Here is a 27357-nt window from a genome sequence, read left to right as displayed (position 1 = left end):
TCCGAGTTGCCCGGATGTTGTTAATTTTTAGGTTGAAACTAAAATACAGAGGCGAATAGGATTTCCGGAAATGTTACCCCATTTGACCCTTGGTTTAGAAAAAATGCCGATAAACATGATCAACGTCAGAGATAAGAAAAATCCTATTAACAAGAACTTGAAATGCATTCATGGATACTTTAACGCATTACTGACATGTACAAATTCTATTGTGACTAACCCGAATAATTTGTAAAGGAATGGCCCCGAACAAAGTCGTGTTTAAACATGTATCTTAAAACAGTAAATAACAATAATTATGTTATTGAATGTACGCTTATATATATATATATATAAGTAACAATTAATGGCATTCTTAGCTCTGAGTTTTATGGTAAAGTACTCGCACCTATACCCAAAACTCTTACACAATTGTAAAATTCAAATTTAAGTTTTCAGTCCATATAATGAGATACAGTTCATGATGTAAAGCTGTACATATTTAACTCAGTTTCACAGACTGTACCAGAGGTATTCTAACAAAAACAAAAAACAAAATATGGGACACAGTTACATTGTAGAAGATGTATGGAATCTCAATTCTCCAAATATTGATTCAATTTTGGTTTATGTTCTGTGTGTTTACCATTATTTAAGGCTAAAACCTCAGATTTTGATATTGTGTTTGCATGCAAATTTATTCAGTGAGTTTAAATGGAATACACAATTAGGAATCAATTGAACTGTACGGGATTAAAGTTAGTTATCGATACAACAAAGCTATATTTAAATATTAATTTGTACTTGAAAAAAAAAATCTCATCAAACTGAAGATATATTTAAAATATCCGTTTTTAGTGCCGAGTAACTAAATTATAGACGGTATCAATCTATTGAAAATGTGGTGTTCAAAATTCAACAAGCGGAATCATGTAGAGTTAATTAAATTGAAGATAAAATTCTAATTAAGGTGAGACGGTATCTACAATTAGAAACTGACCCATGGTCGTCACGTGAGAATAGCATCCCATATACGCCTATCTGACATTGGAACTGAATATCATTTTCTTTTCTAATTTTTATTGCTTTGGTAGAATAACTTTTGATGATGTTGACCAAATAGTTTTTTTTTCATAATAACAAGAATAACAAGAAAATCATGTTTTTTGCTAAATAAAAGTTAGCGACCGTCTAAATATCCATTAAAAATCAAATAGATAAAATAATCAAAATAAATAAATAGATAAACAAATAAATAAATAAAATAGAAAATAAATAAATAAGAATAAATAGATAATATGCGTATGTTAAATATGGTCAGCAATTACTTATTTGATTTAATATCATAGAAATAGACATCCTAATTACTTGTGGGTGCAATATTTAAATGTGCGGAAAATATTGTATTTCCACATGAATATTCCAGTTTAATTGTACATTGGCCGTAGGTTGATATACTTTGTATATTTTGAAATCGGCTATACTACATATTGTCCAGGCAATGCTATTTCTACAAAAACAACATGTTGGCTGAGTGGGAATGAACCGGAGGAATAGGACTTGAAGAATGGACAGTGATTGTAGACACGGACCGTTTTCGTTTTTGCGGTCCAAACGGTTGGACCAGTTAGACCGGTGTTGTTCGTTTATGAAATAAAGACGGACCTGGTGATTTTATATTGTTTTTAGACGAGCCTTGACAAAGACTTCCAGTGCCTGTATTAACATTTGCAGGTCCGTCAAGATATATGTTTGAAATATTACATTTAAAAACTGACGAACCGGTTTGTCCGCATAAACGAATTAGGCCCAAGGATGGTGAGCCTGGATATTTCATATACGTGGATTTTATGAAGTCGTTGGTAGTGTCAAACCAACGTTTATTGAAAAAATGTCAGTATATGGTTTAAGTCTACAGCTAGGTTGTAAATTGGATTAAAAACATTTCTTAAAAGAAGATACAAATGAATGATAGTCAACTGCGAGTTATCAAGAGCATACCCTGGTAATGAGTGGTATCCCTCAGGGAAGTGTACTCGGTCCAATTCTATTAGTTGTATACATCCACGATCTTCATATAACGTAGTGAGAATGACCATCTAGATTTTAATTAGATTGCAAAATATATAGACAGATAAGCACCAGCGAGGATGTTGAAACACTTCAAAACGATTTGGACAAACTGAAAATTTAGTCGAACAAATGCACAATAAAATTTCACCTTAACATTGTTTTTTGCTAAAGCAACAACAAACAAATATATATATATATATATATAAACAGAAATTTAACTGGTTAACTGGAGCATGTCACAAACGTAAAGAATAGTAGGATGATAGGGTGATGATAGATAACGATTTATACTTCAAAACACACATGTAAATACATTTGATTGTCAATATAGCCATGAGTATAGTTAGGACTAACACGTCTTATGTGTATCTGGATGGATCTATTTTCATAATGCTATTTAATTCACTAGCCAGACCCTATCTGAAATATGATGGGAATTACTCGAGTCCATCAAAGTTAAAATATATCGAACTCATTGAGAATGTGCAGAGAATGGCCAAAACCTACTGACTGGATTTTAAAGCCTGACATATCCGGAAAGGCTAATTTAAATCTCTCAACCCTACAACACAGAAGGTATAAAGAGCTGATATGATAAACGTTTTTAGAATAGTAAATGAGACAGGGAGTCTCCGAAGCATTTCGCTGATGACCTTTTGGGATTAAAAGTTTACATCCCGTCAACTATTCTGCTGCCAAACAAACACTTGCCTTTTGACAAATAACACAGGACAACAATTAAAATGAAAATGCACTTGAGGCCTTATCGGCTGATTGCCTTGGTAAAACCTCGCTAACTCGAACTCGAAGGATCATGTCAATAGTTCGAGAATACGAACTTATGTCACATGCACGGACTCGGTGGCCGAGTGGTTAAAGTGTCCCGACACTTTATCATTAGCCCTCTACCTCTGGGTTGCGAGTTCGAAACCTACGTGGGGCAGTTGACAGGTACTGACCGTAGGCCGGTGGTTTTTCTCCGGGTACTCCGGCTTTCCTCCACCTCCTAAACCTGGCACGTCCTTAAATGACCTTGGCTGTTAATAGGACGTTAAACAAAAACAAACCAAATGGATTTGGTAACACAAGACCATATCTCCATAAAGGATTAGTCATTATCAGCACTACGATAGTCATACTGGACCTCCTTGCATAAAACCAGATTGATTGACGGGGGTACTCTAACAAAACGCTTGATTTTTGTCACAGGTGAATGTTAATTTTCAAATTGACTGATATCATTGTATAGTGTATAAATTTACAGTTATTGTGGTACCAAATATGTTATATTAGTATACACGAAATAAGCGTAGTGACACCTTTAATTAGAAAAATATGCGAATTTTTCATAAAACAAAAAATATATCCAACATTGTCAATATGATTTTGTATGGTTCTAATCACAGTCTACCTTTTATACTTCTCAAAAAACTTTCCACATATATATGTTGTATACAGACAAAAAATAATGTAATTTCAAAACCGGTAAAATGCTTTTTTTGAGCACGCCAAACATGCCCTATGCATAAATACCAATAATCATGAAGATTTGCCTATCATGTTTTTTATGCAAAAACTACTATTTTTCTATTTTTATGACATACCAAACAACATCCATTCTTCCATGCTTTGTATCTTTTCTGGGTTGAATTAAAGACGAATATTTCATGGTCTCAACTTGGTGTCTTGTGTGGTCTGACAAAAAAAACAACAACAAAAACCAGTATGTGCCTCACACATTTCATAGCGTCTTGCTAGCATTGAGCCAGACTGTTGTGCCTGGTTTCCTTGGTCCAAGACATATTAGTCGTGAGGACGCTAAGTACCACACCAATGCATTTACAAGATGTTTTTATGGGGACAAAGTAACTGTTATCCCTGATGGTACTTACATCTCTGTTAAAAAAAGTGCTGACCACCCTCTTCCAAGATCCTCATACTGTGCAAAAGAAACGCAACTATGTTAAGTTCATGAGCATTGTCTTACCAGACGGTTACATGTACTAGATACTATTGGTCCATTTTATGGGAATGAAAATGATACAAATATCTTGAAAACAATACTTCAATCATTTGAAAACCTGAACTTGTGGCTCAGTGATAATGACGATGTGATTGTTGACCGGGGGTTTAGGGATGTACTGGACCTGCTCCGAGGTTCAGGATTTTCTGTGTACATGCCTTCCTATCTTCTACAAGGTCAAACACAGTATGGTACACTGACTGCCAACGAGAACCGCCGGTGTAGAAAGTCAAGATGGGTGGTAGAGAGTTACCATGGAAGACTGAAACAGCTGAAACTGTTCAGAAAACAGCTCAGTTCAAATTATTTCCTTAACGTAATAGAAAAACTGGTGAAAGTAGCAACAGCTTCCTTGAATATAAATCAGCCATAAAAATGAACATTTTCCTTTGAAATATCGTAATATTTGGTACCAACAGAATGAAAAAATAATTGTATGTAACTGTGTTATATAATACTCTTGGGGGGGGGGGGGGGGGGGGGGGGTATATAGCAGCACCTTTGACACAGGTGTTAGTCAAGGAGGTCCCAATTTTTCACAGAATTAATTCTGAAACGAACTTTTCCAGATTTAGGCTTCTCATACCCATACCTTTTTGTATTTAACATATTTTGAAAATCCAAGCAGGGGCCGATGCTAATGTTAAATCTCCATATATGTTGACCGCACCTTTAGTCACCCCTTCGATCAAGTAATTTTTAGGGCCTACCTGCAGGACCAGGTACCACAAGACTTATCAGTCATGCTACTAGTTAAACTATAGTTATATAACAGGAAATGTTAACATAAAATAATAAAATTATACCTTCATAAAGTATTGGTTTCACTTTCCCATAAACTCCCGAGAGCCTGTAGTACGAATATAAGTGTTACTAGAGGAATTGATGAATCATTGTTTGGAAACTTCTGAGTTCCCATGTAGAGATATTGAAGGGAACACAGGTAGTTCATGTTTTTTAAGTATTTAAGATAAACAAAGCTTTGACTTGTCAGTATTTTACCATGTATGTCTACGATTGTTTGAAAGAAGCATGTATGATCAGTTTTTATTACAAATATTTCTCATCCTTTCCTTACTGATTTCAGGCCAGGATTTAGATGTCAGTCTACCCTGTCGCGGTTTGTTATGGACTCGTCCAAGACTTTTTGGCTGCCTTCCCCATCATCTTCTGCTCAGGAAGCTGGAGGCTTTTGGTATGAGTGGAGACTCTGTTAACGTGGTATATAGCTGCTACTTGAGCAGCAGGAAACAGCAGGTAAAGATTGACTCCAAATGCGGTGACTAGTTGGACGTGCTGAAATGTGTTCCTTCGGTATTGATGTTTGGCCCTTTCCTTTTTACTGTATTTGTAAATAATACGTTTTTATATCTGTGAGTTTTTCAAACTTTACAACTATATGCAGATGACAACACAGCTGGTGGTTCAAATTAAGATCCTTTAGCTTAAACATGTTGAAAATCACTGCAGTAATTTATTAAATGGTTTCAATCGAACCACATGTAGGCTAATCCTGATAAATGCCAGGCCAATTTTACAGGGGCCATACTCTAGATGACACAGTCTTTGGAAGTTGGAGTTACTGTCATTGTTCCAGAAAATGTAGGTGACTTTTAGGTGAAAATTTTGACTCTTTTTTAAGCTTTGAGACTCACATTTCATATATCTATAGAAAAGCTTCCTAACAACTTTTTATTTTAAAGAGAATTTGATGGGTTTTTAAGCCAAACATTGCCGCCTTTAGATTCATAAATAATTCCTTTAATCACTTCCAAGTGTAATAACCGTCTCTTAATGTGGCAATTCTCTTACACGAAAAGTGTTCGGAAAACGAAAAAGAGACTTAAAAGGTGCTTTAAGATTCATTAATGATGACCATAACTTATTTTTTCACAGTTACTGAAGTTTATCAAAAGCGATATGCTATATGTAAAGCGTCCGATAGACGTGTCATGTGAGGTTTATAAAACAATCAATAAGGTATTCATCTGGATACATTCAAACCCTCATCAGACTCAGAATTTTTAAGTATGATACACAAGAAGGAACGGACATCAGAATTGTAAACACTGAATTACGACAGAAAGTCACAATCTATTGAGACATCTCGAGTGTGGAACAGTCTCCCAAATGATTTTCGAAGAGTTGAAAACTCTAGGGACTTCAGGAGGCTGGTCCACTCTTGTGATAGTCCCATACGTCAATGCAATTTCTGCAGAAAATGATGACAATTTCCTTGTTGTATCCCCAAATCCTACCAAATACATTTGCATAATTATATTGTTTATACATTGCAGTGTTGAAATTGGATGGAAGGTCGTGTAGCACAGTGGTAGCTCACTTGCCTTTCATATTGGCGGCTGGGGTTCGATTCCCCGATCTTTAAAGCAGATATGGCGGTAAATTGACACTTTCGAATTTTACATTTATTTTGTTTTTAAAGACTATTTATATCATGTCAATATTGGGCTTAATCTTAGTTCAGGATGTTGTTTGTCTACAAAATGGTTGAAAACTATAGTTATCAACAAAATTAAAGAAGTTAGATTGGTGTGCGAAATTACGCTCCGATCGTCTTCAAATCTTGACAAGTTAACAACAGCTCCCATGTGCAGTGATACGTGTGCGCACATCAGGTTACACACTTGCACTTTACGAAGCATTTGTACATCTAATAATGTGAGGTATTCTTTCTCGATTTGAAATTAACTATGGAAATGCTTTTGAATACATACCGAAAGTGTGCGAAATTACTTGCTCAGCTCTAATATAAACAAGGCGACGAAAGTGTGACGGGGCGTCTGCAGATCACCGCTGTTATTACTTCGTGGATTTTTATTCAGTTTTGATTATATCATGAATATTTGCAAAATGCATATCCCAATCAACAATTGGGATTATTTTAATAACATATTTAATCATCCAGTATCGATTTTATTGGAAGTGAGACTTAACAGTCAACTTTTGTTTTCAAAACGAACTTAATCGGAAATGATATAAAATGTATTTGATATGGCAAAAGTTCGACGAAAGTCTGGTTACCATATAAACAAAAAAGCAAAGTCCTGGACTACTTGGAGGAAAAAAACGCAGAAAAAAAACAACGCCAGGTGTGCGAATTTACATACTGCAAATTATATTTCTTATGAATAATTTCTCAGTATAGCTAGGCCAGCTTCAAAGTACCAGTCTAATTCAGACTAACTGCTTACTTAAAAACAATCATTAATTATTATAATGCTGATTGTAGCTCTCTTAGCATTTTGGGGAAGCTATCACGTTAAGTGGGAGTTATCTCCCCTGTGCTCTGTTTTAAAAGCAAAGTTATGGATGCAGACTGAAAGCCTCTATACCATTATCATATAGATGTAATATAAATATAATACTTCGGTGCGGTATACAACTTAAAGAATTGACAAAATAATCAAAATATTTTTGCAATGTCATCTAAATTTCTAGAGCTATCTCAAAATGTAGTGTGTTGTCCGCCTCTACAACAGATTGTGATAAACTGTTCCATGTAGCAATAATTCTTTGACTGAAAATGTTTTTTTTTCTTATATCCTGCCGACATCTGTGTTTTTTCTTGGTTTGGTCCCTGGTTCTGTTTGCATTGTCTATTTGGAAATATTCTCTAGTTATCCTGGAATAATAAATATTGTTGTCAATTTTGAAAAAAAAAACAATTATCATGTCTCCTCTACTCCGGCGGTACTTTGGTGTTGGTAGATTAAAACTCTCTAAATGTTCGGTGTATGGCAGATACTTAAAACCAGGCAATATCTGCTCTTTGCACGATCTTGATGAGATTGATGTCTTCAGCTTCAACTACTACCGGCGTACTCTAAATTGGGTCTTACTAGTGCTTTAGATAATAGTTTAAATATTCCTGTATCAAGATACAAAAATGACATTCTAATTCAGAAGCTCTTATGGATAAGTATCTGACCAGTTTTGCAATTTGTTCAAATCATTTTGAAGAATCAAAACATCCTCGTTAGTCTTTATGTGCATGAATAATTAAGTATCATAAAAAAAATAGTGGTGAAGGGGACGCAGTAAATTTTGGGAGGTCATTTATATACAGGATAGATAGAACTGGATCCAGTACACTTCCTTGAGGAATACCACTTATTACAAGAAAAGATCATATCCATCAATGAAAATTCTGCATATCTATAGGTTTTGGGGTTATATTTCTGCAATGGCAATTATATCAGAGTTGCATTGTTAAGTAATCGGTATTGGTATAGGAGCTTGTTAGCTATTTGGCTGCTTCTGGTTTTTCCAAGTTTGTCATATTTTTCTGGTCCTTCAGTCCCCGGAGGATTTGACTGTTGTTTTTACTTTGACAATTTTCCTGTCCTATGGATGACCCTTTACTTTGAAAGTAACTTCCCCCGAAATCACGGAGGCGCGTTAGTGACAATGAATCAAATGAAGCGTGTCGGTACACAGTACATAGAAAGGAATTGCTGTTTATACTAAGTATATCATAATTTGTATGTTTTAGCTATTTAGCTATTTAGCTAGATAGCATTCATTATGATCAAGCTAATTGGATTATGCATGTTGCTACTGCTACCTATAGTTTACTATAGTTTTTTTTCTGTGCTACCTCAGCGGCAATATCGCCTTTGCGTTAATTCTGAATTTGGGGTTGTTTTTTTTTTTTTTGCTAAAATTTGAGTTCGCCAAAATAAGCGGATTTACAGAATACAATATTTTATAACTATACATAACACAATTGACTCGATTGTTACAGTACATTAAGCTGAGAGCAAATTCATAAAGCCTCTTAAAAACAAAAACTCACAGATTTTCATATATCTCCAACCCTATGGAAATTGAGGTGGATTTCTGAACTCATTGATATCACACCATATATTGTGTCCAATAATGCAATGTCGTCATAAAATGTCGATTACTATTAGAAATATGCATTCACACTTTTCTTCTTCTACTTCTACAATGACCACCAGTTTGCTATATTCACCAACACGCAGACTAATGAGGTACATAGTGTATTAGAAAACAACTGGAATAACTATCGCTTAAGCTTGCTCAAATAGACATACTTATACTACAAGCATAACGGATGTGATTTTACATTCTAGATTATATATTTAATGATAGATATGAGCATATTTGTGAAGTCCATTGTAGATGTATCATTTTTTCGTGCACCTAAATTTTCGGGCTGAAAAAATAAACAAAGAAAAGAAAGTCAAACTTGTAGTTAACAACACATGTTTAATGAACATTGTTCATCAAATTTCTATCCCATCCTTCTGAACTGACGACAGAAAAAGGTAAGTTCAAACCTTTACCTTGTCATATTCTTGCTCACCTCGATAAATGTGGTAAATCTAGGGCTAGACATGGCTGCCTGTTAACTTTTACGCTGCAGTTTTCTGGTTGGTGTTCAAATAAAAAGTAAAAAAAACCAAAAAACCAAAAAACAAAAAAAACAAAAACCAAAAAAATATACTGTCAATACGAAAAATGTTCAATGAAAGTTGTTTTGTTTTTGTTTTTGTTTTGTTTTTGAATGTTTTTCCCATCAAAAAATTTCAACGTTTTAAACTAAGCTTTCTTTGGGATGAATAGTTTATTGAGATTATGCTGTCTTCCATTTTTTACAAATGTATATAAAAACTTTTTACATATATATATATTAATTACAACCATGTAAAATTAAAACAACAATAAAAAAACTTAATACATTACCTAACCATGCTAATGCTTTAAACCATTAATAAAACCATTCTTAGATTTTGAGGCCTTTGGGGTCCATAGGACTTTTACGACCAGATATTTTACCACTCTAGTGATGAATTACATGACCAAAAGCTTGCTTATACTCAAAGGCTAGTGACGTCATCACCTTTCACCAGACAGAATAAGATGTGCGAAAAAAAGAAAGAAAGAAAAAAAAAAAAAACAGATTTCAAAATTCAGAACATGAAAGAAAACCTAAACTCACAAAGATTGATTACAATTTTAATCAACATTCTTGTTTGTCCTGACGTGAACTTTGACAGTACAGGAAATGACGTCACTTTTCACCATGCCATGTTGCGTGATAATGCACTGAACCGGTATTCGTGTCATAGTGCCTCTGCTTTATACAAATATATGCATTAAACTATATACATTATGTATATTCAGAGTATCTGAAACAGACAGCTTTCTTGTGTGTTTTTTCCAATTTAAAACAGAAACTTAATAACAAAATTTTAACATTTTGTTTCAGACGAGTTCCAATTTCTATGATACCAGGACATCCATATTACCCTGCTCTCCTCAAAATGTAAGACACTGGGAAAAGGCACATAGACAAAGTTGCTAACAACACACCACTGTCTAGCCATCATATGTCGGATCATTATGTATTTCTATGTTGGCAGATTGTGTCCTTCACAGGTAACGGACATGTCTAGGCATTTTAACTACTTGGTGCAGTCTCGTTGAATATACTCGTTCCAGTCAGGCCAAAATGTTTCCTTCATTCTTTCACAATATTCGCAAAGATTAGGATATTCTGAAGATAGAATAATAATGAAATAAATCTGTTATGTCGGTTTAAATATAAACGGTGATCCTTCCGAAACACTTGGTCCTAAAATACTATTGTTCTTATGTTCATGCTTTGCTGCCATGTTGAGTTAGAAATACAGTCTTGTTTGCCCTCGAAGATATCTTGCTTTGTGACTGGGATAGTCCCATAGCTGTCATTCTTCTTATAAATAATTGTATCTATCTAGTATGAAGTGAATACATCATGTTAAGCCACTTTCTATGCTTCCGATGATTTAGATATATTTTTGTATTTCTATATGCCTGTGGCATTTGCAGTGTGGCAGCTGGTACTACATGTTTTGTAATCATGTAAATTACAATTACAAAAATGTATATATATATATATATATATATCAATATAAAATATTGTTAAAGCGACATTAGTTGTAGATTTCACAATCATAAAATTATGATTTCTTCTGATAGATGGTGAAATGGGTTTAAGATACGCCGATACACGAGCCTATAATGTTCTATGAATAAATATCTCGGTTGATAATTGTAAAAACAAACAAGAACGAAGTCGCGTTGATGCTAGATAATGCAGCCCTCTGCTTACGAGAGGTACCATAGTGACGCGTCCTCGTAGCTAGGACCTACAAAGTTGTAAAACTGTTGTTTTGCACTGATTTAGGTATCTGGTAGCATACACTTTTAATATTCGTAATTAAGAGGAAATCTTAGTTATATATTCTTAGAAATATTGCGCCTGTTGATATTTTCCAAAAATGATTTTTACAGTTCTTGTCTTTTTAATCAAAGAAAACAGTGAAGAGATCTCTTTACATAGTTTTCTTCTCTTCTCTTCACGATATTAAGAACATGATGTATGATATACATTACATATTATATTAATAGAAGCTCACGTTTGATGACAGATGTTCCAAACCCTCCGAATGACGCCCATCTGATCTCGGCCAAAATTCCAAATACTGCACAGTCAAATTTACAGGCTTTCTCACCGAACATAAACTTCTTTGACCCTAAAATAGATGTTAAAAATAATTCATAACTTAAGTCTTAGTCACCCACAGTACAAACAGTACTGTATAAATCGAAATATTGATATTAGAGATAAAAAATAAAATGCAGAATAAAACACATGTCAGGCGGTAATATTTACCAATATAGTCGGATATGGCCTTCAGGTCTCCCGACATGATGTGACGTATTTCCTCTGGTGTATGACGCCCTATACCTTGTGCATGTATCTGAGTCCAGACTTTTTTTTGCATTCTACCCCTACGATTACAACAAACGTAAGTCATATCACGTGATTATGCTATTCATTACACTTTTTTATTCCTCAGTACGAATATAGGAATCTTTTACTAAATTTATATAAGAATATTTTACTAGATTCGTATTAAAAGACTATTATATATGCGTGCTATATAAACACGTTTGGAAACGCTTAGCTGTTAAGGTCTTTATGTACAATGTACTTTAAATATAAGGACATATTTCAATGTTACCAGTTAAACAAATATACACAGTTATCTATGTTTTATTAAGAAATGCTTCACTAAATGATTAGATTATGGTGTCGTGAATTTTCCCTTTAACGTCTACGCAATAATATAGGGTTATTAATTAGCCAATTCCATATTGGCCATGTTATTAGGCCAAGGTCTGTCATATTGGCCTGAGGCCGCAGGGTTATCGCCGACGACTATCTACAGTTCCCTCCCAGCTCTCAAGAATAATTTAAATTAATTGAACTGACTCATTATAATGATTCTTATTAGAATATTTTTATTGAATTAATTGTTGTCATTAAATTTGTTGAACTGATTATTACATGTATTGTTGTCATTAAATTTTATTTGGCAAAAATATGCGTTAGTAGTTAATTAATAAAAGAGTCATTAATCAGCCAATTCCATATTGGCCCTGTTATTAGGCCTCGGTCTGTCAAATTGGCCCTTGGCCTGCGGCCTCAGGCCAATATGACAGACCTTGGCCTAATAACAGGGCCAATATGGAATTGGCTAATTAACAACCCTATATTATATGATGTTCAATGTAAAAAATATCAGGTTGATTAGATTATTGCCTTAGTGGGACACGGTAATGAGGAAAAGCACAATGAACAGTTATGATATAAAAATGTCAACCGTCACTGATCCAAAAGTGGCTACAACAAGAAAAAGATAAATACTTTATCAATTTCGATTTTTTTACGGCTACGATGAACTACATGGTTTCCCCTAATCAATTTCTAGTTTTTTTTTATTATGATGAACTACATGGTTTCCCCTAATCAATTTCTAGTTTTGTTTTATTATGATGAACTACATGGTCTCCCCTAATCAATTTCTAGTTTTGTATTATTATGATGAACTACACGGTTTCCCCTAATCAATTTCTAGTTTTGTTTTATTATGATGAACTACACGGTTTCCCCTAATCAATTTCTAGTTTTGTTTTATTATGATGAACTACACGGTTTCCCCTAATCAATTTCTAGTTTTGTTTTATTATGATGAACTACATGGTTTCCCCTAATCAATTTCTAGTTTTGTATTATGATGAACTACACGGTTTCCCCTAATCAATTTCTAGTTTTGTATTATTATGATGAACTACACGGTTTCCCCTAATCAATTTCTAGTTTTGTATTATTATGATGAACTACATGGTTTCCCCTAATCAATTTCTTGTTTTGTTTTATTATGATGAACTTCATGGTCTCCTCTAATCAATTTCTAGTTTTGTTTTATTATAATGAACTACATGGTTTCCCCTAATCAATTTCTAGTTTTGTTTTATTATGATGAACTTCATGGTTTCCCCTAATCAATTTCTTGTTTTGTTTTATTATGATGAACTACATGGTCTCCTCTAATCAATTTCTAGTTTTGTATTATTATGATGAACTTCATGGTTTCCCCTAATCAATTTCTAGTTTTGTATTATTATGATCAACTACACGGTTTCCCCTAATCAATTTCTAGTTTTGTTTTATTATAATGAACTACATGGTTTCCCCTAATCAATTTCTTGTTTTGTTTTATTATGATGAACTTCATGGTTTCCCCTAATCAATTTCTAGTTTTGTTTTATTATGATGAACTTCATGGTTTCCCCTAATCAATTTCTAGTTTTGTATTATTATGATCAACTACACGGTTTCCCCTAATCAATTTCTAGTTTTGTTTTATTATGATGAACTTCATGGTTTCCCCTAATCAATTTCTTGTTTTGTTTTATTATGATGAACTACATGGTCTCCTCTAATCAATTTCTAGTTTTGTATTATTATGATGAACTTCATGGTTTCCCCTAATCAATTTCTAGTTTTGTATTATTATGATCAACTACACGGTTTCCCCTAATCAATTTCTAGTTTTGTTTTATTATAATGAACTACATGGTTTCCCCTAATCAATTTCTTGTTTTGTTTTATTATGATGAACTGCATGGTCTCCTCTAATCAATTTCTAGTTTTGTATTATTATGATGAACTACATGGTTTCCCCTAATCAATTTCTTGTTTTGTATTGCTACGATCACCTACTTGGTTTCCACTAATTGATTTCAAGTTTGTACTGCTATGATCACTTTCATGGTTTTGCCATCATTTTGATATTATAAAACTTTGTGGGATCAAACGTTATACCTTTTCCGAGAATCAACGAATCGGTGTAATCCATGACCTACCATAGAAACCGAGGAATACCGGACTCTTTCAGTGCTGTTTTGGTTTTGTCAAGAACCCACCTATCCGCCACAAAGCACCTAGAAAAAATATACACTTATATATTATAACTTCCATATTGTATGTTACCAAACACAGTTTTTATAATAATGTCTCAAGACTGTTAACATTAAAATTTGGGAGGTTTTATACTTGTATTTACATTTCTTATTCATTTCATATATTAAGAGATTAACAGAAAATACATACACTAATGCAAATACGTAATTCTAACTCAAAATCGATAAACGAGAGCGAATACGGCTACAATATAGATTTGCATGGAGATCCTTGACAAAGTCCAATGAGACAAAACAAGATCGTGTGTTCCGGAAGATTTAGCGTCTTCTGCTTCATCGACAATACTGCCATACTAATCTAGGTCAAATCCGTTGAGTTACATTACAGAGAGCATGACCCTTTAAATGAGACAGCCATTTTGATTGTGGGCTATTGTGGGCTATTGACGTCACCGTGGTTACAACTGTTATATGAGAACGAGTGTCTAGGAGACACAATTTAACAGCCAGGGTTATTTGAGGACAGGCGTCAAGGTGACACAAATTAACAGCCAGTGATATATGAGAACGGGTGTCTAGGAGACATAAATTATATGAGAACGGGTGTCTAGGAGACACAAATTAACAGCCAGTGTTATATGAGGACAGGCGTCAAGGTGACACCTTGACTAAGAAGACAAAGCAAGAAAGACATAGCAATGATTATTTAAGATCGCAAGTAATTTAACGGGGGCAGAACATCTATTTTGATTTTGGTCTCTTCAATGTCCAATGAGAACCCACCCCTAGCCCTGCAGGGGGTCTCCACAATTAGTCGCCTCTCACCACACTAAGTGTGACACAGCAGATATATGCTTTCCACGTTCCTGCACGGACTCCTCGTGTTTGCCATATACTACTTCAGTCTTTATACCGAAATATACAGAGATAAACACCAAGATGGCACCCCGTTGGGGGCTATTTATACATATTGTGATACAATGTCAGCATACCAGTATGTATTTTCCTCCGCCATTTTCTGGAAGGCCCTGCCGATTCCAATATGTTCAGGTGTAAGATCTCTATAAAGGTCAAAGTCCTTTTCCTTACTGAGGAACTCTAGGATGAACTCGCTATCCGATACTTCCTCTCCGTTGTACTGCAAAAACGGCACTTTTCCTGTTTTCTTGCTTTTCTTGAGCAGGTCATGTTCAACCTAACGGAGATACAAAGAGAGATTAAAAGTCGCATTGAAGGCTGTTTGTTAAACACAAATATATATGACGTCATTATAACTGCAAACATATATATTATGACGATAATCTTATTATAGATTTCCGCTAAATTATGTTGTAATTGTAGTTTCTGTAAAGTGTCACCGCGCTAATCTGATGAATTCGGTTAAGCGCGAAAATTTAAGTACGCTAAAATAAGTACGTTATAAGTACATCACTTTTAATATCTCAAAAATATAGACAATAAATGCATATGGGGTTTGAAGGGTTAGTTAAGTTTTCGTATGATTTCCGTACATAATGTGACGGAGCCACTGGTTTGGTTATCCCACAACGATAATCCGACAGTTTCCTATTTACAGTTTATTCACATATTTACAAGTTCTATTTACAAGTCACACATATTTACAGTACATGAGTCAAACTTCCACACGCTGTCCCATCCGCACTTCCACACGCTGTCCCATCCGCACTTCTCGCTGCTCACACTCGACTGACCATTCAATGCTACATACCATTATCCTAATCACCCTGTCCAGGCACACACATTATCACGCCACTGGCTACCCTTATCTGTCAAGCCATAAACTTTTACTCCTCATCCAAAAGAACAATTCAATGCATTAATTCATAAATAAACATAGCCTAATCTAAACAGTCTAATTATAAGTTTCCCTTTATTTTACTTACGATCATGACACTCCAATTTAAAGTTTACCTCTCTTGACACTTGGTGAGGTGCCGTGGGACAATGTCAGACTCATCGATTGGACATACATACATGCCAGTCTGTTTCTCTCCCCCTACTCTGTCGCTGCCCCTTATCAAATTTATCACCCTGTCACAATAATATAGCTTAATATTTCTGAAATTTTAAACAACTGTGGAATTCCCGCCAGATTTCGCTGATATTCTAAATATGCAGCTCATCGACAAGACATAATTAAAAGTTGTCTGAGGTTCTTAAGTGGCAGCCTTTTCTGGTTCACGCTAACTGAACACTTCCTCTCCTGAAGCACTTTAACTATAAACCCGTATATTAATCTGTTCACGCTGTCTTCTTCAGGCAGAATTATAATGTGGTATATTATCTGAGCAAGGTCACGTTTTTATATGATATCTTACATCACTTTAGCAAGTCCTTATCCCCAATAAACAATTAAAAACATTTAGCTTATTTCATAGCTATTTTTTGTGTTTATTTAAGTCTTCCAATATCTTCCAAACAGAGTGTCTAAGTGTATACATGAGCGTTTGCCCAGGAAAAGACAGGTATGGGTCATATACCCTTGAACATAGGATTTTTTATTCTCCTTTTGATCTTGAAGGTGGTCACCGCCTTCGTAAGATACAATCGGAGAATTTCACACCATGTAATTTTTTGCTTCCAGATGTCCATTCATACTTTATTCGGCCGTCTAATGTCTAGCTTGAACAGGAAAGTAGTATAAAATATACCGGTCTACAAGCTTTGTAAGCCACAGTGCCGAAAAAAAGCGCAGATAAATTAAAATTTGTACCATTACACAACGTAACGTGGAATTAGTTAGGGGTATAGACAATATAATATTTTATCGAGAAAATGTCCATTGCTTCAGCGATGACCATCTTTGATGAATAGCTCAGTGAGAAATGGATGGACTCTAGACACAGTGTAATATCGCTGGGTGGAGTATGTTATTGTTGGTAGTGTTAATGTGGACCCTACGCGATAGCGTTCTTTTACATCCTCTATGCATACTTTTCAAATGTACAACAGACAAATGTCTGTACATGTGGCGTGTACATTTGTATTTAAAATAATATGTATGAAATATATATCGTATAGTCGTAATTCTAACAAAAATCAGTAAAAAAAAAAGTGAAATTATGAACAAAATATCGATTTACACCGACGCTAATGAAAAATTATACAGAGGCTAAGACCAGGTGTTCATGTAAAAAAAAGCGTCTTTTGCCTCATCCGCGACATCCGCCATGTTAATCTAAAACGAATCCAGATTATTTTGCGTCCTCTAAATGAATACCATATAACAGTGTGGTGACTACGGAACCTTACATATAAAACGATAAGCGATATTATGCGGTCTCCACTGCAGCCACAACTCGCATTAATCGCAGGTATGACTTTTCTTCAACCTAGTGAGGAGAAAGGTGTAGGGGTAGTATATCGGTGTCTCCTCCACACTTTTTGTAGAAGAATACGGAGTGACCTTGAGATGATACAATAGTGACCTTGACCTAGGTAAGATGACAGGGATTTGGGTTCCAGTGATAACGACATGCAGTGAATCATCAGGTAAATGGGCTTTGTATGACTGCATCGAGTCAGATGATATGTGTAACAGGAAAGAGCCCTGGTCATGTTCACGCCCACGGTCCCATCTGAAACTTCAAAACTTGTTGTAACGATAAATACGTACGTTTCGCTGACTGGATAGGCGTAACCGGAATCCCTATTATCAATTCAGTACACTGATAGATAGTCCCAATACGCGACCGATTATTCTATTAATATTCAGCCAATATAATAAAAAAGTGTCAATTAACAGTCCGCGTGATCAACTCAATTTCATGTGATAACAGGACGTATGGTACAAAAACTGTTTAATGTATAATGACATCCCCTTTTCTGCCTCTCCTGTATTTGGTGTGTACACTGCCGTACAATGCATATAAAAATATATCTTTGTGTGACGGCATACCCATATTTCACAACCACGACAGGTAAGGCCAAGTCACTTAAGCTGTGCATATCGCTGAGTAGGTGCGAGATTGAGGCATGCACCGAGTTATGTGTGTTTACAAAATATCTAGACATACACAGGTGATGAATATATATGTTAATTTAATTGGTCATAACATTCTACAGGAATATACTTACCTGGTATGGAATGCCTTCCAACCGAAAGTATGTCTCGAGCTTGATTGCAAAAGGTGTGAGGCTAGGGACGTATGGGCCACGCCCTAACTGATGGATAACAATGGTATCCGGGGGATACACCTTCCTGTTAAAATAAATAAATGAATAAATAAATAAATAAATATGTGAAAAACGATAAAAAGTCCTATTTACTGAACCATAAAGCGGTAAGCTAGTTTTAGTCAACACTTCAAAAGCTAACAATGCTATTTGCGTACTAGAAAGCTTATCTAAAATATTTAAAACGTCGTCTAAATAATCCTATCATAATTTGTTTTAATACCTTTTGGTGTGCTGGGCACCAAGTCTCCTCCAGACAGCAACTAACACGGCCCCGGCGACCAGAGCCCCGCCCACAATCTTTACTCCCGAGGGTAGATCTGCAATCGTGTCGGTAAATTTTGACATGGCCATTCTGAGGAGGTGACAATCTGGACCACGCCAATTATATGTTTGAACGGCCACCTAGTGTCAGGGAGGCGCACATATAGAGTATGAAAACTTGTAGTGGCAATACGCCTGTGATCAGTAGAGTGAGGAGCGTATTTGATCTTTGGAATTTTCATGGTGATTACACTTTCTACCTTGAGGGGCGAGGAACGACAGAATAATATAATACTTGTTATGATATCTACCGGAAGTGTGTAGGAGGCGACTAATGTGAACAATGTTGAAGGAGATGCTTCAGTTGTCTGGATACCAGGAAACGACGATGACAGATCCGTTGTTCCCATGTAAATTTCGGATCTATATTTTCTTTAAATTCTTTAAACGTACCTATTATTGTCTTTGTGCCACAATCAGCAAAAATACAGTTTACTTTATGACGTTTATTTATTTTTTTTGGCTTGGCTTAACTTCCGTCATTATGATCCTGAGGAGAAATCAAAGGTTACCTTTTAAATATTTGATTTTTGATAACAGATGATAGTGGAACTGTGTAAAGATCATTTGATTAATATTTTACCATTTTCACACGATAAAAAGTTTATACCGTATTGCTTTTTCCTTGATACATTTTCTTTTTATAGCATGTTTCAAAAGTCGCTATTTAAAAGCTTCCGCAACCAGTTTAGTTGCTTATGATAGAAGTTCTAGATCTTGATAGATTCCTGATTTGGATTTATAATTCTGTATTGCCAAACAAGGTTAAGGTGTCCCAATACTATCATTACTATAATCAGCCCTCCAACTCTGGGTCGCAAGTTCGAAACCCATGAGGGGCAGTTGCCTGGTACTGACCGTACGCCGGAGGTTTTTCTCCGAGTACTCCGGCTTTCCTCCACCTTTAAAACCACGTCCTTAAATGACACTGACTGTTAATAGGACTTTAAACAAAATAAACCAATTATTCGGCAAATGCTAGTGCGAATCTGAATTTGAAGGTGTCTTTCGCTTTAATGACTTGTAGAAACATTAATTGTGTTATATAGTGTGTTGTGACTGAGCTTTTTACATTTCTTATCAAGTGTTGGTACACTGAAAACATTTCCGCATTAAAACGTTGTGACAGGGCGATACATTTGATAAGAGGCAGCGACAGAGTAGGGGGGAGAGAAAAAGACTGGCATGTATGTATGTCTAGTTGATGAGTCTGGGCATTGTCCTAGGTACCTCATCGAGTGTCAAGTGAGGTCACATTTCAATTTAAGTGTCAAGATCGTTAAGTTTAATAAAGGGGAACTTATCATTAGACTGTTTAGATTAGGCTATGTTTATAAATGAATTAATGTGTGAAAGTGTTCTATCGGATGAGGAATGGAAGTTTATGGCTTTACAGATAAGGGGAGCCAGTGGCGTGAGAATGTGTGTGCCTGAACAGGGTGATTAGGATAATGGTACGTAGCATGAATGGCCAGTCTAGTGAGAAAGGACGAGTAGAGCAGACGGAAACGTGTATGGAAGCTGGACTCATGTATTGTAAATATGTTAATAAACTGTACATAGAAAACTAGAGGATTATTGTTGTGAGATCAGCAAACCAGTGGCTCCGTCACAACGTGAACACATGAGTTTTTTTAAGCTATTGATGATACCGTTGTACAACAACAACAACAATTTGCACAGATATACAATTTCCAATGACATATTGTTCCATCTGGAATACACCCTATTTCGAAATTGTAGGATTCGTCAGTGAGGATAGCAGTCCAAAGAGTAGAAACTTGGATGGAAAATTATGAAAATACAGGAAGTCATATATATAAATTCGTAAACCTAATAAATCGTAATTGCAATGTCAGTTACCATGATGGCCATTTTGTTTTATTTGTGTAATTACATACCTAGATATCTCACTCTCGTCTTTGAATTTTACATGTAAATACCAGGGGAGATCACTCTTGACACACGTAAATGTATACACATACACAGCTTCAGTTTTAAACCTCGATAGGAATACCGTTGTGATTGTTTTTGTTTGTAAATGGGATTACTGACATTAACACGTAAGTGATTGTGCAGTGGAGCAATTCAATCAGAGGAAAACAAAAGGAAATTGGGACAATATGTTATAACATTAACGAGATGTTGGAATAACAACAAATCATTCAATATTTTGTTTTATAGCGAATACATTTGGCTGATAACATCTGATGAATGTAATGTGTGCGTGTGTATGAACGTGAGATAAATATATGGGATATTTTCTTTCTGCAATGGTTCAAAAAACAAACAAAAACCAACATTTGTTTGAATCATTCGCTAAAATGAATTATATGACTGTTATAAGTAAATTAAACGACCTCTATTTAAATCTTATCTGACCTAGTAGATAACCTCAATGCACAAAGTGCAACAAGGATTCTGGAAGTGATCAACGCCGTAGGATAGAAACTGAGGTATTTACGATTTATTTTCATCCAGATTGTGACATTTTTGGCCTAGTTTTTGTTTACTCAGTCTTCTAAGTATCAACAGTTTAGGCCTGTATCATCAGTGACAAGTCCCAGCAGGACGATACCGCTGTATGATGCAGTTTTTTTTTTTTTTTTTTTTAATTTTGTTCAACTGTAATTTGTATTGAAATGTGCTTATATCATGCTTGTAATATCTTCTCTTACACATCGGATATGGTTTCATTCAAATTAAGACAGCACACATCACAAGGTCGTATGCTGAATACTGTGATATATACCTTTTGCATTATCGGTGAAATGTGTTGTAGTTGTTAACTTCATGGGGCTTACGATATTTATTTCCCTGTCGGAACAATATACCAGGTACTAAATTTAACGGAACACCGCCAAGTAAACAATTCTTCACTAGCACATTGGCAGTCAGGCTGTTCCGTCTAATGTGATTATATATGCGTATAAACAACAACCAATCACTGCCGTGCTTCCAAATGGTGACGCATGCGCAAACGAAGTCTAGTTGCTGTAGTCGGACCAAGTTGTTGAACAAAGTCGGCTAGAGATGCGCATTGTAACTTTTGTTTCGCTACACATGCGCATTAGATGTAAACAAAGGAAGTCGCTTCTACAATAGTAAAACCACAGTCACTATAGTAGAGGCTCGATGTAAGCTCTAGGATATTTTGGTTCGGCACACTTCGACAGATTCCGCTTCCGCCGGAATCTGCCGAGGTGTGCCGAATGATAAAGAGTGTGTATTTATCGTAAAAATTACATATCCTGCGAATGTAACTAACTATACAGGATTTTACGGTTTCCCTGAGTTCCGTTTCCAATATCCACACTTTTAGCCACAAGCATCACTGATGAGTCCTAAGACCAAACAGCTTTATGATATACTTAACATCACTGACGAGTCATAGAAGAAAAACATGAATTATTTGATGATATACTGTTTCCATATTTTAATGGGCTATTCAGGTTGGTAATAGATGTACAATCCATTGCCTAACACAAGTATTGTGTTAATTTCAGGACATACTCAGTTGAGCTTGCCTAACCATGGACGGGGAGATTGAATTCCGGAGGGCCAGTATTGAAGATTATGATGGAATCATGTCAATAAGACATGGGGTTTATAACGGTAAAGACTACCTTCCCTCCCTCTTCATGAACATGATGTCAACACACAAAGGCTATGTAGGGGTGTGCAACGAAAAGATTGTAAGAAGCAAAGGATTTGTATATATTTACAAAGTAGGTAAACTAAAAAATAAAAATATTTCTATTAAACTATAAATGCTGGAAATGTATATTACAGGTTGCATTTGAATGTATCACATTCGTTGATGATGGGAAAACCATGGTAACCAAAGCAATACGAATAAAGAATGACATGGAAGGTCAGGGTTTGACAAGGATGATGAAGGAGTTCATATACAGGGACAACCAACACAATACAGACATCCAACGTCTGGCCTACTCGTTCGGTAAAGCGGAACTTCTGAAGAGAGTGGCGGAAGGGAAAGCAGAGTTGCTCTTGAAGCAGGTAAAACAACAACAACAACAACAACAAAAAACCACACACACACAAACAAAAACAAACAAAAAAAAAAGATTAAAAAAAAAAACAAAAAAAACCAACAGATTAAAAATTCATTGATTGATTCTGCTGAACATCTCATCTATGGCATATTTAAAACAAATTTTACCACAATAGGTGGATGTCATTCAACTCCCAAGGCATGAAATACTCGCTTAAGCTCGTGTTTTAATGATTTTTGAAAAGTGACTAACGAGAGTGAAAGAAATGCCATATACGACGAGAAATCGTTGTGCAACCTCTATTCAATGTTGTATGAATCGGTATAACAGTACGAGGTATATTTTTTTCTTTAGGAGCGGTTGTATTTCCAAGCATCTCTCCAATCGTTACAGATAAATGACTTGACACCGACGGAGCGTAACTGTTCAGTAAGAAAGCTACGGAAGACGGATATGAAAGACATTTTTCATTCCAAGCTTAAAACAGAAAATCTTTTTCCAGATGGTCGCATAATCGTCAACTGGACGCCCTACCGACTTCTGGAATCAAATATCGATATATTTTGTGATGGATCTACTTTAATATTGGGTAGTAATAATGAGATGCAACTGCATAGCACAGAGCTAATGACTATTGGTTTCGGATATTCTGCGCAAGTAGGGGTTGTATATAATCTTGAAATATTTGGTTTACTAACAGAAAACAATTTTAGCTCATCATATGAATGAACATATAAGAAACTGCCTTAGTTTTTCTTCTGACTCTGTTTTGTTTATGATTCATTACCAAGGTCGGACACAAGATGTCAATATCATCGCAAGCACAATGGAAAAGTACAATACCTCAACCGTAACAGTTCATGACAATGAGCTGTACTTTGTAGAAGAAGCATTTGTATAAACAATAGAAAACAAAATGTGTATCAAATATTCATGTTGATGATTTTTGGTAGAAATGTTTTTAATTAAATGGCAACAAGATATGTTTCCAGTATTACTTTTCTTTCTTAACCTAACAAAACATTGAATCAAGATGGGAATCTAGAATGAACAAACAAACCCATTACGGTTTTGCATTAGCGTTCCGTGTATTCTATTAAATGATATTCTAACAAAAAAACGCTGTGGGGAAAAAACTATTAAAAATTGAAAAAAAGGATGAATTGACACATGAGTAGGCAAATACTGTTGTTGAATCTCTACTGATTAAAAGGTAAAACAAAAACCATCTGTATTCTATCTTTCCTACTCTGTGTGAAATTTTTTATTTATAAACTATAAAGTATTTAATACAAATAAAGATAGATCATGAAAAGCCAGATGATACAGATTATCACAACAGCGGGCGGGGATAAACAAATAACATTTAACAGAGTCTAAAAACTGACCTTGGTAAGTAGAAATTCCGGATCCTGCTGTGATTTTTTCCGGGTCAAGCTGGAAATCTCTGATGCTAGACGAATGTGTTACTAATACAGTTAAAGGTATGTTATTCGGAGGTTAATGTTTTATGAAACTAGCTCATTTTCATTTGATATTTTCAAAATAGATTTTTTTATATAATCTTTTAAGGTTCCTTATTGAAGAAGAGAGACAATTCGCACGCAATTAGATATACGGAAAAATGGTTCCTTCGACAATAACCGTATTTATTATAAATGCAAACAGGATATAATAGTAATGTAAAAAAAAAAAAAAAAAAGAGAATTCTAATTTATTTTAACAATACTGTACAAATGTATCAATAAGATATGAAACAAAGTATATGAATAGAAAAGTATACCATATGAAAGATACAAATAGAACATGAATAATGAAATATTAAACACAAATATAAATAATATACAATACAAATTTTAACTTATTGAATACACATGGGAAATGAAAATATCAAAGAAAACCATTTGATATCAACATCAAATCATTGAGACAATTAATGTTTGACATGCCATAAATGATGTCATTGTGATTATCTACAAAATCGTTCGTATGTCTGTAGAGCGATTCCAGAATTTGTTTGTTTTTGGTTTAACGTCCTATTAACAGCCAGGGTCATTTAAGGACGTGCCAGGTTTTGGAGGTGGAGGGAAGCCGGAGTACCCGGAGAAAAACCACCGGCCTGCGGTCAGTACCTGGCAACTGCCCCACGTAGGTTTCGAACTCGCAACCCAGAGGTGGAGGGCTAGTGTTAAAGTGTCGGGACACCTTAACCACTCGGCCACCGCGGCCCCTAGCGATTCCAGAAAGAAGTCTTGGTGATAAGATCTTGTAGAAATAGAGGCTCATAGGAAAATAAAATAAAATTGACAAGGAGAGTGACTTGTGTTGTTTCTATTGATTGACCAATAGTTGGTAATATTCGCGGGCATTTAATTTCAGTATCTTCGCGGTCATTATATATAGAGCGAAAAAAAGATACCCAGCGAAAATTTACACAGAGTGGAGCGCTAAACCTGATACCCGGGAACTAGGTCTGACTGGCACTACCGCGAAATAGTTGACCCGTGAAATTGAACTGCTCAACGATTTACCGAGATATTGCTATCAAGGATTTTCATCATTGTCACGATTTCATCATCAAAGATTCTCCTCATTATCACGATTTCATCATCAGGGATTTCCATCATCATCACGATTTCATCATCAAGGATTTCTTTCATTATCATGAATTCATCATCAAGGATTTCAATCATTTTCACGATTTCATCATCAGGGATTTCCATCATCATCACGATTTAATCATCAAGGATTTCCAACACTATCACGATTTTATCATCAAGGATTCCCCTCACTATCACGATTTCATCATCAGGAATTTACATCATTATCACGATTTCATCATCAGGGATTTACATCATTATAAAGATTTCATCATCAAGAATTTCCTTAATTATCATTAATTCATCATCAAGGATTTCAATTATTTTCACGATTTAATCATCAAAGATTCCGCTAATTATCACGATTTCATCATCAGGGATTTCCATCATCATCACGATTTAATCATCAAGGATTTCCAACACTATCACGATTTTATCATCAAGGATTCCCCTCACTATAACGATTTCATCATCAGGAATTTACATCATTATCACGATTTCATCATCAGGGATTTACATCATTATAAAGATTTCATCATCAAGGATTTCCTTCATTATCAATAATTCAGCATCAAGGATTTCAATCATTTTCGCGATTTAATCATCAAAGATTTCCATCATTATCACGATTTCATCATCAGGGATTTCCATCTTTATCACGATTTCATCATCAATTATTTCCATCATTTTCACGGATTCACCATCAAGGATTTCTATCATTATAATGATTTCATCATCAAGGATTTCCAACACTATCACGATTTTATCATCAAGGATTCCCCTCACTATAACGATTTCATCATCAGGAATTTACATCATTATCACGATTTCATCATCAGGGATTTACATCATTATAAAGATTTCATCATCAAGGATTTCCTTCATTATCAATAATTCAGCATCAAGGATTTCAATCATTTTCGCGATTTAATCATCAAAGATTTCCATCATTATCACGATTTCATCATCAGGGATTTCCATCTTTATCACGATTTCATCATCAATTATTTCCATCATTTTCACGGATTCACCATCAAGGATTTCTATCATTATAATGATTTCATCATCAAGGATTTCTATCATTATAATGATTTCATCATCAAGGATTTCCATCATTTTCACGATTTCATCAATATATTCAGCATGATGACTTTTTTTATAAGTTTTCTAAACAACAAGACTTTTGTATTACGTTGATCAGTGTCCATAAAAAAGTTATCTTGCCCTGTGTTCGAAGAAGCTAATCGGACCGACGATATGCTGTAATCACAGGTTAGATAATGTATGGGAAATCACATTTCCCACTTCTTGGAATACCCATACCTGTCTACGCCGTAGTCTGCATACAGCATTAGAACATGTCGCAATATACAAAACTAGAGGACCATAACTTCAAACGGAATATATCCACATCAGGTGATTATTGGTGAAGTAGGGAAGGTAAATATCATTTAAAATCATTTAATTATTGTATATTCTGTTTTGTGTTGAATCCTTGAAGGTTGTAGATGAATACATTAAACTTATGCTTTCATTTATATTACCATGTCCATGGTCCTGACACGCCCATGTATTGTACTGAAATATTTAGCATTTGCATGAGTATTTTTATAGGTGGATATAGCAGTGTTTATGATAAACGAGTCACGGGACGCTATCCATTCAATATGGCGGCATAAGCGATACAACAAACATTCGTGACCTATATACGTTTATACTGAATGTAGTATTATCTATGACAAAAGTTTTGTCTTGGTTATTAAAATGTAAATGTCATACGTATCGTAGGCAAATTTGAAAGCATTTATGTTTATATATACGACAGGTTTAAGACCCCATGCAC

The 27357-nt window shown here is 35.0% G+C and overlaps 2 protein-coding genes across 8 annotated transcripts; one reads left to right on the top strand and one right to left on the bottom strand.

Annotated features, from left to right (window-relative positions):
• Window positions 1-9308: 9308 nt before the first annotated feature.
• Window positions 9309-18953, bottom strand: LOC117322328 (failed axon connections homolog). The gene is made up of 7 exons (XM_033877183.1): window positions 18798-18953; window positions 18476-18599; window positions 15370-15572; window positions 14321-14398; window positions 11781-11899; window positions 11524-11640; window positions 9309-10619 (listed from the first exon to the last, which is right to left on the bottom strand). The coding sequence occupies exons 1-7, from the start codon at window positions 18926-18928 to the stop codon at window positions 10528-10530; spliced, it is 864 nt and encodes a 287-aa protein (XP_033733074.1). The 5' UTR covers window positions 18929-18953; the 3' UTR covers window positions 9309-10527.
• LOC117322329 (histidine N-acetyltransferase-like) lies at window positions 17723-23899 on the top strand. 7 transcript variants are annotated; one of them, XM_033877187.1, is made up of 4 exons: window positions 17723-17890; window positions 22405-22593; window positions 22691-22918; window positions 23269-23899. In XM_033877187.1, the coding sequence occupies exons 2-4, from the start codon at window positions 22432-22434 to the stop codon at window positions 23641-23643; spliced, it is 765 nt and encodes a 254-aa protein (XP_033733078.1). In that variant the 5' UTR covers window positions 17723-17890; window positions 22405-22431; the 3' UTR covers window positions 23644-23899. The 7 variants fall into 7 exon arrangements, with proteins under 7 accessions (XP_033733078.1, XP_033733081.1, XP_033733077.1 ...); XM_033877190.1 differs by having other exon boundaries at window positions 17724-17890; window positions 22405-22513; XM_033877186.1 differs by lacking the exon at window positions 17723-17890 and adding an exon at window positions 18798-18908.
• Window positions 23900-27357: the final 3458 nt, after the last annotated feature.

The sequence above is a fragment of the Pecten maximus genome, chromosome 2 (genome assembly GCF_902652985.1).
Source record: "Pecten maximus chromosome 2, xPecMax1.1, whole genome shotgun sequence".
Classification (NCBI taxonomy): Eukaryota; Metazoa; Mollusca; class Bivalvia; order Pectinida; family Pectinidae; genus Pecten; species Pecten maximus.
Note: the sequence above shows the minus strand (reverse complement) of the source record. Positions and strands in the feature narration are given on the sequence as shown.